Here is a 14,702-nt window from a genome sequence, read left to right as displayed (position 1 = left end):
GCTCTCGGATTTGTAAATTGAATGTACGAGAAAACGTTATTCTGTAACGCGAAAACTCAAAAAATCCCCTTTTCCAGTGTTTCTACAAACGACAGACCGGACATCCAGATGGTGTTCGCCTCCGCCGCATCGTCGTAGAATATAAGAAGGAAGAAGAAGCATGTGCTTGCTGCGGTAAAGCTAAATCAAAGCTAGAGAAGCTTTGGGGCATCATGTTTTATTAGAATGTGAAGACGTCTACGCAGCGGTCGATTAAGGCACCATATGGCCTCCTTGAAGCCCTTGGGTTCAGCGAGAGCAGCGCAAAAGTAAACATGTCCGTAATAGGGATTAGTAAGATGTGATCGGAGGATTGGTGGAAGAAAAGTAGGGAAACGACAATAAACGGAGACGTACAAAAGCACAGTTGGCAATAGGGGATCAGAAAATTTGGTTGTAAGAGTTCAGTGTTTTTTTATTGTTTAACTTAGGTAGGACATTAGGCAGTATAATTCCAAGAGCTTGGTGGCGCAAGCCACCGCCCCGTTCCAAAGGGGGCGCTTATAACATCCATCCACCCATCGTCCGCGTCGCGGCCCCTGCAAGAGGCCGCGTTTCTACCAGAAGACTCGCCTTCGTGCATAGCGTTCGCCGCGAGCGTTTCCCGGTAAACATTACGTTTACAAACGCTGCAGTTGCCGGGAACCGTGAGAAGCAGTCAGGAACCTTTGAATGCTATCGCGCTCCACCCTTACAGGCGAAGCTTAAGCGTCATTCAACTTTTTTCCCTCTTTTTTGCAGAAACGCGGCCTCGTGTGTGCTCCTGTGTGGACAGCGATGGATGGATGGATGTTACGAGCGCCCCACCAAGCTCTTGCTATAATATTGTCTAATGCCCTACCTGTGTTTAAAATGAAAAGAGAACCCACAATGAATTAATTCCCATAACTAAAGTTTCTGAACCCCTATTGTGAACTTCGTTTTTGTACGCCTCCGTTGTTTGTTGTTCTCCGTTGTTTGTCATTTCCCTACCTTTCCTTCACCAATCTTCAACCTGCCTCTTACTAATCTCAATTGCGGACATGTTTACTTTCCTCCTGCTCTTGCTGAATCCAAGAGCTTCAAGGAGGCCAGTGGTGCCCAAATCGACCGCCGGGCAGATATATCCACATTCTAATAAAACATGCTCCATCGTTTCCCTAGCTTTACCGCAGGAAGAACATGCTTCTTCTTCCTTCTTATATTTCGCTTTATAAGTGCATGTTCTAAGGCACCCTGATCTCACTTTGAAAAGTAGTGAGCTTCCCTTTGAGTTATCATACATTGTTTCTTTTCTGATTTTGTTTTTTCCTCTTAAGTAGTTCCTCATGGCAGGTTTCTTTTCCATTGCCGCCACCCATGAGATTATCTCAGCTTGACTTTCCACTTGACGTTCTTTGTTGCTGCGTTGCTGACCATACAGGCCGCATACTTGCTGGTAAGCTTCCTAGTTCGTTTCCTCCACTGTGAATCAATGTTTTTGTTGTACGAATACCTGAACACTCTCCCAACCCATTCACTTTCTTCTATATTCCTCAGTCATTTTTCATAATCAATTTTACTATGAGTTTCCCTCCCTTCAAAACTTGTCCAGCCCATTGTAAAGATGTGACGGAGGTGAGCGCCATCTGGAGGTGTTGCAAGGAGCAGGGTGCGCTGATTTATGGCCTCCGACATTGGCGCGCGCAAATCTCAGAGGCTATGACCACTCTATGAATGGTATAAACGCTGGAAAAGGGTATTGTGACTTAAGTTTCTGCATAACACAATTGTTTTCTTCTATATTTTAATTACAATCCCACGCTATCATGTCTGTAGGTTGTGTGTAAGTTGTGCTTTACGATTTTTCCGACGTATTTTACCTTGAGCAATTCAATTAGTTCAGTAACTTCCTTGCGCTGCATGGAGCGCCTGTGTGGTTCGAAATTATTTTTGACAAAACGACAGTCGACGTTGCATGCCAATGACAGAAAGGCTATCCAGTGCCATCACTGAACATGGCATTTCTGTTGCAGTTGCATCCATATGCGTCAATGCGCGCAATGTGTGATGGCTTTGTCTTGAGGGAGGCCCACTTCCTTGGGGCTCCTGCTGCTCATGATCATCTTCCATGCATATATATGGCTGTTAGAAATGCTTTATCAAAGAAGCCATTTGTTTTGCATTCTAAAGGCGGCGTGTTTCAAGATGATTCGGGTGCCCCCCTCCCCCCACCCGTCTTAGTGGCTGCAGAAAATATAACGAACCGCCATACTTACGAGGTAAATGATAAAAAATTGTGTACGTCTCGCTTCACCGCGAACTAGGCGTCGAAAGCACAACATATACGAAGCTATGAGCACTCTGTGCATTTTGTACACATCGCAGATCGCTGTGAAGATGAGGCCCGCGCGACCGCGCACTTTGTCCTCATCGCAAATCACTTTCAAGATATAGGCGCCCACGCGGCGTATGCAGTAGTCGCCGGTAGTGGCAGGCTAAGCCCCAGTTTGACCTTGGCCGAGTTAGATGGTCAGATTTACGGAACCAGTCATTTGCTGGGTTTGCACCTGGAGTAGTAGAGCTATCGCCCTAAAATGTGCTCAGCCGCTCGCGCTCATCTGCCACCCGCTTGAATCACGTTGGAGCACGCTCGCCCATCCGCTCACACAGGAAGCCAATGTGCATCAAACCACCATTCTTTTTGGGTCACTTTCACACCCACAACGTAGGGCACGCGGGTGCCATAACATCATATCGCATGTGGACTTATACAGAACATGGCGCGACAGAATCTTGCTGCTATGCTTCAGTGACCGCTGTCTGTCGCGCGGCATGCGATTTGAGAGGTTTGCCAGCAACCGCTTGTAATTCAGCCATTCGACTACCTGGGACAGCGGTAGTTTCCATTTGCCTCGATATTCCTTCGCAGCGGCAGTTAAATTTCGTTATATTGAAATCATGTATAAACACCCTTTGTTATGTTAGAGTTCGAAATTCGTGGTTTTACGGAGAAAAATTATAAAAATCTAGGATATTTTGCTATATCGAGAATTTCGTTTAATTGAAGTACATTATATCAATGTTTAACTGTATATATTGTTCAAATGTTCAGCAGCATGTTGCAGTTCACATGGCCATCTATCCTGACACTCCATGCCTGCATGGTGAGTATGCGAGTTCTCATTACTCAGGGCACTGGAGCTTGTTGACGCATAACCACAGGAACTCCTTCAAACAGCTTGTATATGGCACGGTGGTCACAGGCAACATAGCCAATATACTTTTAACAAAGACTGTACCTTACTACATATCACGCAATATATGTACTGCATATCTTACACAGCGCACTGACACTCAGTAGACAGTCTCGTCTAAAAGTGTGACCACCCAGATTTGCCATTTTTGTCATGCCACACCGGTCTAGAATACATGGCAAACCGCAAGTGCGTTCAAGTCGCCACGAGTAAGTGGTGCTTCATCATCATCATCGATCAGCCCGTTTCATTCTCACAAACTACCAAAGAACTGCGAGTGTCACTAACATGAAAGCTCTCCTTCACCTCCCGCTGTTATCAACCCGTAGAAAACTATCTCGCATATGTCTTTTCCATAAAATCTACTACCATAACACATATTTACGCTCTATCTTTATCCAACCACCACCATACATTTCATCTCGCATAGACCACCGCCAAAAGGTAAACATTCCGCACTGCAACACCGTCGGCTTTTCATACTCATTTCTTCCCCAAACGAGCAAAGATTGGAATAACTTACCCGCATTACTTACAAGCATTATTGACACCAATAACTTTAAAAGCACACTTCAAAGCTTCATGTTATAAATAATTGTTGCGTTTGCTTGTTCTGTATAATAACTGCTTTTATGCCATTGTTTTACATTATTGCTTGTATTTTTATATCGTATGTTCTTTCCTTTCTTTATTTTGTTCCGCCATGTATTTTTGCCACGCTCACAAGTTTCTATTTACCATTCTTGTTTTGTATACAATGTTTTTTGCCATGTTGTTTGCCTTCCCTCCTTATTTTGTGATTGCCTCTGTATTTACTTACTTTGCCCCTCCCCTCTGCAATGTACAACCGTACCTTGAGGGTATGATAAATAAATAAATAAATAAATAAATCATCATCATCAGCCTGGTTACGCCCACTGCAGGGCAAAGGCATCTCCCATACTTCTCCAACAACCCCGGTCATGTACTAATTGTGGCCATGCCGTCCCTGCAACCTTCTTAATCTCATCCGCCCACCTAACTTTCTGCCGCCCCCTGCTACGCTTCCCTTCCCTTGGGATCCAGTCCGTAACCCTTAATGACCACTGGTTATCTTCCCTCCTCATTACATGCGTTTGTGGTGCTTGTGAAAGGGCAACCAAAAGTTATGATAACAATGACCATGTGGCCAGTTTTCCACCAGCACAAATATTTCCTTCATTACTTCACTAAATTAATGCAGCACTTGAAGGTGTTATAGAAGTATCATTAAGTAGTATGTTTTCCTGGTGTCCAGGGACAACAAAATGTCACACCAAATTTAATCTTCTAGTCAATGGAAGCCATATTATAGGCCACAGACTAGTAATGTTTAAATTTATAATTTAATTACAGGCACTTAAAATGTTACTAATACAGCTTCTTGAAAGAGACACCTTCATGAATATTTGGTCGTGATTCTAGAAGTTGGAGAAATCCACCGTGTTTTATTTTCTTGTTCAAATGTGTGCATTAACAAACCCTACATCAGCCCATGAAATTTTAAAGAACTGAGCTAGGCAATTCATATACATTACAGTTCACTAAATGAGCAGGGATAAAACTCGGGGATACATAGGTACCCGTTTATTGATTCATTAGAAGCCTTTGTTAACGTGAACTATCATTCCCAACATGACTGGTTGCTGAGAGATGCTGTATGCAAGATGCGAACTTTCAATAAAAATATCAGCACATTTTGCTCCACCAGAAATCTTTATTTTCCTTCAGCGATTAAATCTTTGATGCAGTTCTTGCCATGACACTACAACACTTCATTTTAAAAACTGCCGCCCAGGTACATAAAGAACAAGGTTAAACAGACACAGAAGCTTTGACATGGTATCATGTGATGACAGGCTGGTAGAAAACCACCGATATTACGAAGATGCCTTAACATGCAAATAATACATTGTTTCCTCCTAAGGACTGCTGTTAAATGTGCAGTATGTGTGGTTACAAACCAACCGGCTCCAAACATTGAAAGGATTCAGTGGGTTCTTCTGATCCATGCATGGAACTCTAACACACCGACAAATATAAATGCACGTTTACCCTGATAATGAAAAGGCTCTGGCTTGGGTGACAAAAGCCTGCAATTAAAGTTCATTGTGCACATTCGAACCACTCCAAAGTTAGATGACGAGCATAACAAAGACCTCCTGGAGCTAGGTCAAGCTTATGCTGGCAAGCCTAGCACTGTGCAATTCCAAGCCAACATGGCGCTGCACATGAACAAGTCGTAAGCAAATGGGAAAATAAGGATTCCTTGATCAGTCATCTCTAGGGAGAGAGATGATGCTTCGGAATGTGTGCTCCACGTTGTGCGCTGAGGCATGTTCAAGCAAGGCTCTGCCAGACAAAAGTTCTTTGTGCAAGTCGAAAACCTCGCAGGCTCGCCATGATGCACCTTTCCTAGTCACGGCATGTAACGTACAGACATCACAATGGGGCACAAGAGAATGAACTACATGACCACTAACAACATGCGCACATTGAGGATTAAGGCACAATCGTCACAGTGTCCACGAGAATCAAATTCAAGGCAAATACAACTTGCCAAGTGCTGGCGCGTCAGTACTGCAGTGACAGGAAACGAATATCGACTCATTGCCTTTTTTTCTTAATTTCCAGCAAATCGATTCGCTTACTGAGTGATCCTGCACTCATGAGTTGTTGATTGGTCACTCTCACCCTACCGTCTGGTCGCCTCATGGTTATCTATGGGTGCCATTTTGGTTACTGTGAAATTCGGCCGTGTGATAAGATTCTCCAATCTTGGGGCTTTGAGCCAATCATAGAGGCCTTGACCAAGCAGTGAGGCAATCAGAACTGACAAGATGGCAAAATCAACAATATGGCAGAACTTCACAATGTCCAGGACTGGGATAACACGATTCCATCCCCATGCTATTCCTTCTTGTGCTCCACCAAATTTATCATTGATATCATGTGACTGTAAATAAACAAAGGTAGTCGATCATATGGCGGATGATAAGAGAGGCACAGAAACAAGCAAGAGAAATCCTTGCATTACGCCAGCCCAGAATAACACCTACTGTTGGTAGAGCGACTGCCCTGGAAAACCAATGTTGCCAAGTTTGACACCCAGAGCGGGAAAGAAATGTTTTTTTTTTTTTTCATCTGCAAAGCTTTCTTTCCGAGGAAATTGCATGGTTTTCATTTGTGGCTTCACACTTGGAAATGGATGTCAACATTTCGCTTTAGCGAAACTTGCTTTCGGATCAGTCTATAGCTTTCAGCACATCCTTTGCCTGTGCACTCTACTGGACACTAAAACCAGCTTCAACATGACAGATAGACAGAGCATGCCACATCACAAGGTATCAATACTCCCTATGCATGCAGGTACGTTCTGATGGTGTGACAGACTAGCACCAATATTCATAAAAATGTGCTCCATGCTAGGGCAGCTTGTAAAAGCAGGTTCCAGCCTATCAGAGCATTGGGCATATTATCGGTTAATGCGGCCAGTCAATGGCCAACCACTCTATAACGAAAAGGTTTGGTATTAAAGCCTGTTTCTTAATTTACAGGAGTGTTTCTCTGCATTGCACATTTGTGCAATGCAATGTGTATAAGCAGTTCATCGTTAAAGTAAGATGAAGTGCAAGTTCCACATGCTCGTAACCATCCATTGCACATGAATTTTTTGTGACAACCATCTTTATATTTTTCATCCCACAAAAGGCACAAAACCATGCACCTACTTGCAGACTGCAAAACTGACTATGCCATTTGCCTGGCAAACTGGCTTGGAGGAAAGCTAGCTTTAGAATTACGAAGCACGCCTATCTGTTGGTCAGTGGCCCTAAAATTGGGTGCTCAGACTTGACTTCAGATTATGCATTTTGTTATTTACTCATAATGATGTTTACCAATGTGGTAGTAAGGCCTAATAATTAATGCGAGGCCAGCTCTGACAAAATCATTTACGCTTGCCACAGGTGCAAGCTTATAAAGGCAGTACAAATTATCAGTTATAATATTTAGAGAAAAATGCCAGTTTACCCAGTTTTGCATACTTTCTGCAGTTATGTTGCATGCAGGACTAAGAAACTGAAACAGTGTGATAAATCCAATTGTTCCAAAAGGAGGATTTGCATGGCAAAAAACTTCACTTTTAATTCTTAGGCTCAATGGTCATTGAAACAATTACTGCACAGAATACGCTATCTGAAGAACCCGAAAAAAAAATATCACGCACAAATTATTTTTGTTAGTTCTTTAAATTGAGGGGCACAGTACAATGGTACCAACTGATTAAAATCAACTTACGGCTTCTCAGCGTAAATAATTGCATAAATGTGACAAGTTTGGTGCACGAATAGCTAAAACGCGACATTCCTTCACATGAAGGACCATTCTCATGAAGAGACATGGCCTTTTTGTTTGGAGACGGCTTCAAAGTAAACAGCACGCTAGGCAAAGGAAGATGTGAAGGACAGGCTTTCATACTGTGCAGGTATGACCTCACAGTAAGGGCCGCGCTTTCTTTTTCTTTTTCACAATTTAGCCCTTGCAAGGAATCGAACCTTTTAGTCAAAATGGTGCCAGCACAGCCGGTTACTTTTGCACAACCCGAATCCCCAGATGAGCCATTGCATCAGAGGTCAACGTGCAACTCTGGCTATCTAGTAGCGGCACGCGGAAGTACGCAGCGCAGGAAAACTCGCCAACGCGCGTGCGCAGCATAGGGCCACGGAACGCGATTACTTTCCCGCTGGAAATTTTTTTCTCCAGATTTTGGGCTGCCAATATGGGGTGGCAGTTCTTGCGCAAGTCTATACGGTACTTGTTGACTGTTGTTTTCGTCTCCTTGCACAATCGGACATTCGCGCAGGTTTTGTAAGATAACAAGAGCATTTATATAACAATGATTTGCATTCTGCTTCATCAGTCACAATCCAGATTCCACGAAGACGGCTGCCTCACCTAGCAGCATATGATCACGTGTAATTAAGAAAGAGATTAGCCTCGTAATAGTTGCATGTTCCATGAAAGGTAATACAGAAAACTGCATTATTTCTAGACTTTCAAGAGCCCTGCCATCTGATACAGTTCTGGCGCTGTGCAAGCACTACCGTGCACATACAGAATGTTATAAAAAACTGAACATGCAACACTGATGTGCGTAAAAAGAACAAAATCACAAATTTTCACACAACACAAAGAAAGAAATTCACCGATGAATACGATAATCCCTAACGCGAAATCTGAGTACAGCTGTTTTGGGTGTTTTGAATTCACGATATATTGAGACAAAGAACTTGAACATGAACTGCAGGGACCGCTCAGCAGCGACTCTCAGCCTCTGCTCAGACAGCTTGCTTCGCAGCAGCGGCAGGTGAAGCGTTTCCACCGATTGCATTGCTCATCGTTCAGAAAGAAAGCGTGAATCCAGGTACGCGTTGCTCACACAGAGCACATTCTCTAGCGGCGGCAGTGCAAGCAGCGCATGAGTAGAGGGTCCAAAGCCCACGCCAGCGCTTTGTATCGATGGATGCGCTTGCCACACGAGTTAGTAATGACATCATCAGCATGGAGCACGTCCCATGCAGCATTCTGCTTTCTTCATCCCTCTTTCACCATACCCTCCTCCTCCACTTTCCTTCCCACGCTTCTGCTGTATCCTCCCCCTCGTGCTTTCTTCGTCATCGCCACCTTTGATCCTCCACTGAGCTCTATGACCGCTCTCTTTTTTCATCCTTTGGTGCACACATTCGTTCTGCCAGTTACGCTGACGATCAAGCAGGAACGACCGCCCGAGAGCTGTGCTCTGAAATTTGGCTAAGCACATAAGAACCCAGTGCTACATAACACAGAAAGGGTTATTGCATCACTTGCACCCAATTCAGGATATTAGACAAAAATTGAAATGCACAGCTCAAGTTGACCAGAAATGAAGCGTTGTATGGCAACCAATTATGAAAACCAGAGTGAAATTCACGAAAGCCACCCACTGTTCACATAACGAGGTGGGACATCAGAATTATGGGATCAGAATCAAGTTTCTCACGCCAAAATGAAGCTGTGTGTGTTGAAAAACAAAAAAAGCTTGCTACCTCTGGCAAGGTCCCTTGAAAAGTTTCTATCAGAAAATAAAAACCCAGAATTCACTGCAGTCTCTTCGCTGCGCCTAATTAGATATTGCCGTGCTCACGCACACTGATATACAAATTTTAGTTGTAGCAGTTTTTGTCCACAAAACTCGCATCAATTTGCGATTGTGTGGCCCTGCCTTCCAACCTACAACGTTAGTGATACCACTAAGCTAGGCATTCCGATGTACTATGCCTATTTGCACTTATTTTTTGTTCAATATAGTCGAATTCAGATTCAGGAAATAATAAAAACTTTCCTGCATCCTATGCACTCGTGACTACTTGACATGATATAAACACTGTCAAATTCGTGCAGTGGAGGCGGTCACAGCATTAAGAAGGCACACTCACCATGGACATTATAATCCGTAGATACAGTAGTTCTAAAAATTCAATAATTTGAAAAGTATAGGATGTAGCAAGATGCACTTTTCATGGAAATGTACAAAAAGCATGCATTCTTCTTCAATAATAAAAAAAATCTTGCATTTGCAGTTGGATTTCTCACAGAGTGGCAACGCTGTTTTGGCCCAAAGTGCAGTTGGTGATAAAATGAAACTAATCAGAATATAATTTTTTTTGTTATAAATAAATCATGTTTTTAAGCATTTCTGTGAAAATGGTATTTTGGTTCACTCTATGCGACTCTCATGAAAAGATTTTTTTTTTATTTTATTACTTTCGGACCACCCTATAGAAGGGTGCAAAAGTAACTTTCACATAGTGTGTGTTTTTTATACAATGGTCAACAAATACAAGCCTGCTTAACAGTATACGTGCTTTCAGGCCTCATACGTAAAGCCTGGCAGCCCAAGATGGAAGCAAACAAATAATTACAGCGTGCAAACTAAGACAAAGGAATACACTGCAAGTTGACATGCCCCACATCGTCAACAAGTCTCACCCTCACAATCATTTCATAGCTTCCTTGAATCTCTTTCACCATTTTGTAGCAATCACGTGCATGGTGCATGCTGACATGTCAGCCAGGTCACGTTGTGCCCTTTACACTGTAGGAGCATTACTGGCTTGTTACACGAGCCATTCAGCTACTCACATCTGCACATATTAGAGCAAAGATACATGACAAGGAAACGTGCTCCGCGCAGCTTTAAAGGGACACTAGACAGAAATACCATATTCACCCAATTCTAACACGCATCTTTGCTTTCCGAGAAAAATGGGTCTGAAAACGGCTCGTGCGTTACAATTGGAGACGAAAGAGAAACTACATTCAAGCTGCTGGCTACCATCAAAGCCAGCATCATTGCCATTGTAATTGCAAGATGGCAACAAAAGTTTTTATGCGGGTTGACAATACTGCTGTGATGCTTTCATTACAAAAGCTCCTTTTAAAATGTTCATTCACATGCTAAGGTTGCAGTTATCAATCCACGTGCTTTTGCCTTCTCGGCATTCCACAGTAGTAAAGTAGTTCTGGCGTGGGCCACCATCCCATCCGTGATTGTTGGAGAGTCGTTCGAGAAATGTGGACCATCAAATGCAACAAATTGCGCAGAGGACCACATGTTGTGGTCCATACACACAAGATAATAGAGCTGTCTCTGTAAAGGTGGCCTTATCCTTGTCCGATTGCAAAAATCAGAGCGACTCTTCTGTTATAAAACCACAAGTGCATTATATTTGGGTGTACATCATTTTCTTCCATTGAAATCATAAAAAGCTGCGCATGCGTTACATTTTGGGGACTGTCAGAATCGGGTAAACATGGTGACAAGCAACCGCCTGCCTCCCACAAACCAGTGATACTCAACATTACCAAGCTTTTCTTTCTCAAGGCTTCAATACTGACGCCTTTGCCAGCCACAGACCATGACCAATGTTAGGGTGCAAAGTAACCCGTATAAGTACAAAACAGTGACACATAATGGGTGAGATTAAGTACAGTTCATATTGTATTTAACTGATGTAATGGTACAACTAATACAGCTGATTGCATTCTTGCAGTCAGCCAGAGTTTACCGCTCTACCACCAGAGTAACTTGAAGAGCTCAGGCTAATTTAATAATGCTTCAATGCTCTGCACCAGGACAAAATTGTTAGCCAACGAAGGGAAGTGTAAAGCTTTTCCTAACAGCTACACAGTGTAACTTATACAAGTACTAGTACAGAAGTACTAAAGAAAAACATCGCACATACCCAGTCGACTAATTAAAAAAATAGAAGTTGGTCTTGTTGAGTGCTGCAATGGAAATTTAAATGCAGTCACGAACTGAACTGCAGAAGAAAAGTAGGCTTGCCATAGCGAGGAGGGGATGTAGCCGATTGGTGTTCTGGAACCCGCACGGTTGCTTTGTTCACCCACCAACGTCTGGACACGAGCCGGCTGTTCAGTCTGCATGACTGACCCGATTTGTATGGCTGATAGTGAACAAAGAATTTTTGAGTGTTTGAAGCCATACCCCGCATGACATTGCCTCTGACCCTTTCAGTTCAACAATGTGCTTACCAAAAGAAGCAAGCCAATTTTTTTTTCTGGCTCAGAATACAAGGCTGCTTTTGTGCTAACTCAACTCGATGAGAATGGTCGAGCCTGGCTTGCTGCTTTGAAGTTCAAACAGGAGAAGGCTTACAAAGCCACACATAGCTTCAGTGGTCCCAATTCAGGTACCCCGTAATATTGTCGCATGATATGAAAAACCTGGCACGAATGGCAGAACGAAGCTTCTCTTGTTTACTTTTATTTTCGTGCTGCCATATCTAGTCTGTCCAGCAGAGCAAGCAATTCACCTTTAGTGCCAGCTACACTATCACTAATTTTTTTTGAAGGGCAAATCAGCTATGCTTACAGGATCCAATGAAGCTTTTATGAATAATGATTGGCAGTGAGAGTTTTAAAGCAGCTACTATGCATTATGATGAATACTTTTTGAGTTGCAAGTACAGCCGCACGGTGGCACTGGAACCACTTCAAGGAGTGAAAACTTGAGGAACTTTGCCGAGTACCTTCTTGTGTACTTCATCACCAGTAAAGTTAGCCTTACACCACAGAAATGGAATGGGGGCCAAGGCAGCCACCACCCATATTGCTGTACAATAAAGACATGCCCAACACATCTGTACACATACCGTTACAATGTTATGCGCACAGCACACCGGGAAACAGCGGGAGACCATTCCTGTAGCAACAAATGCTCAAACAGGTGCGGTACATGGTTGCCATGGCTGCCGGGCACTTGCTTTGCGTTGCTGTTCGCTCGATCCGCGGATGCATCCCATGAGGGCAAATGTAGCTCCGCGCTGCAGCCAGTCTGGTGTCGACATTCTACCGATGCTTCTCTGGCCGCCTCAGTGCCGCCACAACTGCAGATAAGTTAAATAACCTGCCACCTGCTTGCTGTGAACAGCAAATGGAGATGATCTTCAATGGGGCCGGCGATACTTGGGGAACAGCGCGAAAATACTGGAGAAGAATAGACAACACAGGGTGCAGTCCAGTTTTCTCACGCGGCTCCCAAGTATTCTCGTTATGCGCCAACAAGCACAATTTTTCAACCCTTCTGCATCAGTGGTCATCGTCGTCGTCATCGGCGTTGCTGGAGGGCTGATTTCGTTCTGCAAGCCGCAAGCTCTGGTCAGGAAGAAAGCCGTGCCTGGTGGGAGAGGTGCGAGTGCAAAATGTTACTCCTACTATAATACACATTGTATACATATCATACATGTGGTGAGCTGGTAATTAAGACCAAGGCATGTAATGGACGCTGCCAATTCAAGTGAAATTTGGTTATTGGTGTTTAACATACCAAAGCGACAGAGAGGCTGTGTGAAATGAAACACCGTATTTATTTGCCTAATGATTGCACTTTTTTGTAAAAAAAATTGATGCGAATTTAGGGGTGTGATCATTACACGAACTAAATTTTTCACAAAAAGAAAAAACTTTTTTTTTTTTTTTCAGCACGCATTTGCTGCAGGATGACAACAGGTCAACAACAGGCGGCTGCCGCTGTGGGAGTGCAGTACACCGAAAGAAAAATGCCGGTCGGCGGTGGAAGCCGAACGCGCCGAATGCGATTTTTTTTCTTCTCGTGAGTACATTACGTGCATTGAAACAGTTTCTTCTGTATCAGTAATGAATAATATTGTTAATATCGGTAAGTTTGTGGCAATAACGCAGCCATGTCCACTTTGAGGGGACAGAAACAGAGATGGGCATGCTTAGCTGCCAGTGACATAGAAACACATGGCCGGCATGCTGCGGAAACCGCGGCATCCACCTTCACTACTATCCTAATACGGCACGTTTCTGCTAAGGGTAGGCGAATATCTTAGCTGCATTACAAGCGTCGGCGTATGAATAGGGTACACTTCTAACGTATCAGTGTAAACGTGGCTACTATCGTTGCCGCTCGCAATTTGTTGCGTGCCGACGAGTGCAGACGAGAAGAATCGAAAGTCACCTTTTTTGTTGTTGTTGTTGACCACAACCATTATAAAGCATACAAATAATAAAGCCAAGGCAAGTTCGGCTGTAGCTTCTTTTTTCTCGTGGAAGAGTGGAAAGTGATGAAAGGAATGAAATGGGGCACCCGCTTAAGAATGTTTGGGGCGTGCAGACCGCTTGGTGCGTCTTGAAGAGTCGTTCATGTAGCATTCGACAGCATTCGACAGATGGTAAGCGTGATCATCATTACCTTGACTTGGCACACAACATATCGCTGTGGCAAGATTGGGGTGCGATTATTAGGTGGGAAAGAAAAAACTAATTTTGACGGCAAAATTCAGGGGTGCGACGATTACGCGAGTGCGATCATTATGCAAGTAAATACGGTAGCATACCTGCCAAGCAGTGAAAATTGCGAACAAGAAGGGGGAGGGGGGAGGAGAATAGCATGCATTAAAATAAAAAGCTTGCCTTGACAATTGCCCTGCATGGGATACATACACACTTTATTAACAATTATTTCAATTGTTTACCTTGAGACACAGCACAAAAACAGCAGCAAACTTGTAACAGCAAAGACGACAAGCGATCAAGCGACACACTGTAATTTTACCAACTTTGCAGTTGTCGACACGGCCAGCTTCAGGAATTTGTCTGAATAAACTTGTTACAAGTAATTAAGCATCTAGCACATGGCCACTTACAGTGCCACAAAGAACCAGCGCAGGTACTATCACAATTTATATTCTGTACGCGTTTTTTCTTTCAGTGATGCTGCACGGCCCCATCTGACATGAGCATGACTTATTTTTTCCTACAACTTGGCGCAACATTCGTAAAATCATAGGATGCGCCCAAGATCACGGACTTAACAAAAAGTTCACCAATGTTTACGATGCT

General features: G+C 43.5%; 1 protein-coding gene across 1 annotated transcript in view; it reads right to left on the bottom strand.

Annotated features, from left to right (window-relative positions):
• Positions 1–4,969: 4,969 nt before the first annotated feature.
• Positions 4,970–14,702, bottom strand: part of LOC142568667 (phosducin-like protein) — a 37,413-nt gene continuing 27,680 nt past the window's right edge. The window contains exon 7 of the mRNA XM_075678516.1: positions 4,970–13,011. Within this exon, the coding sequence (XP_075534631.1) occupies positions 12,924–13,011 (88 nt within the window). The 3' untranslated portion in view covers positions 4,970–12,923. The remainder of the gene's footprint in view (positions 13,012–14,702) is intronic.

The sequence above is a fragment of the Dermacentor variabilis genome, unplaced genomic scaffold, assembly GCF_050947875.1.
Source record: "Dermacentor variabilis isolate Ectoservices unplaced genomic scaffold, ASM5094787v1 scaffold_29, whole genome shotgun sequence".
NCBI lineage: Eukaryota > Metazoa > Arthropoda > Arachnida > Ixodida > Ixodidae > Dermacentor > Dermacentor variabilis.
Note: the sequence above shows the minus strand (reverse complement) of the source record. Positions and strands in the feature narration are given on the sequence as shown.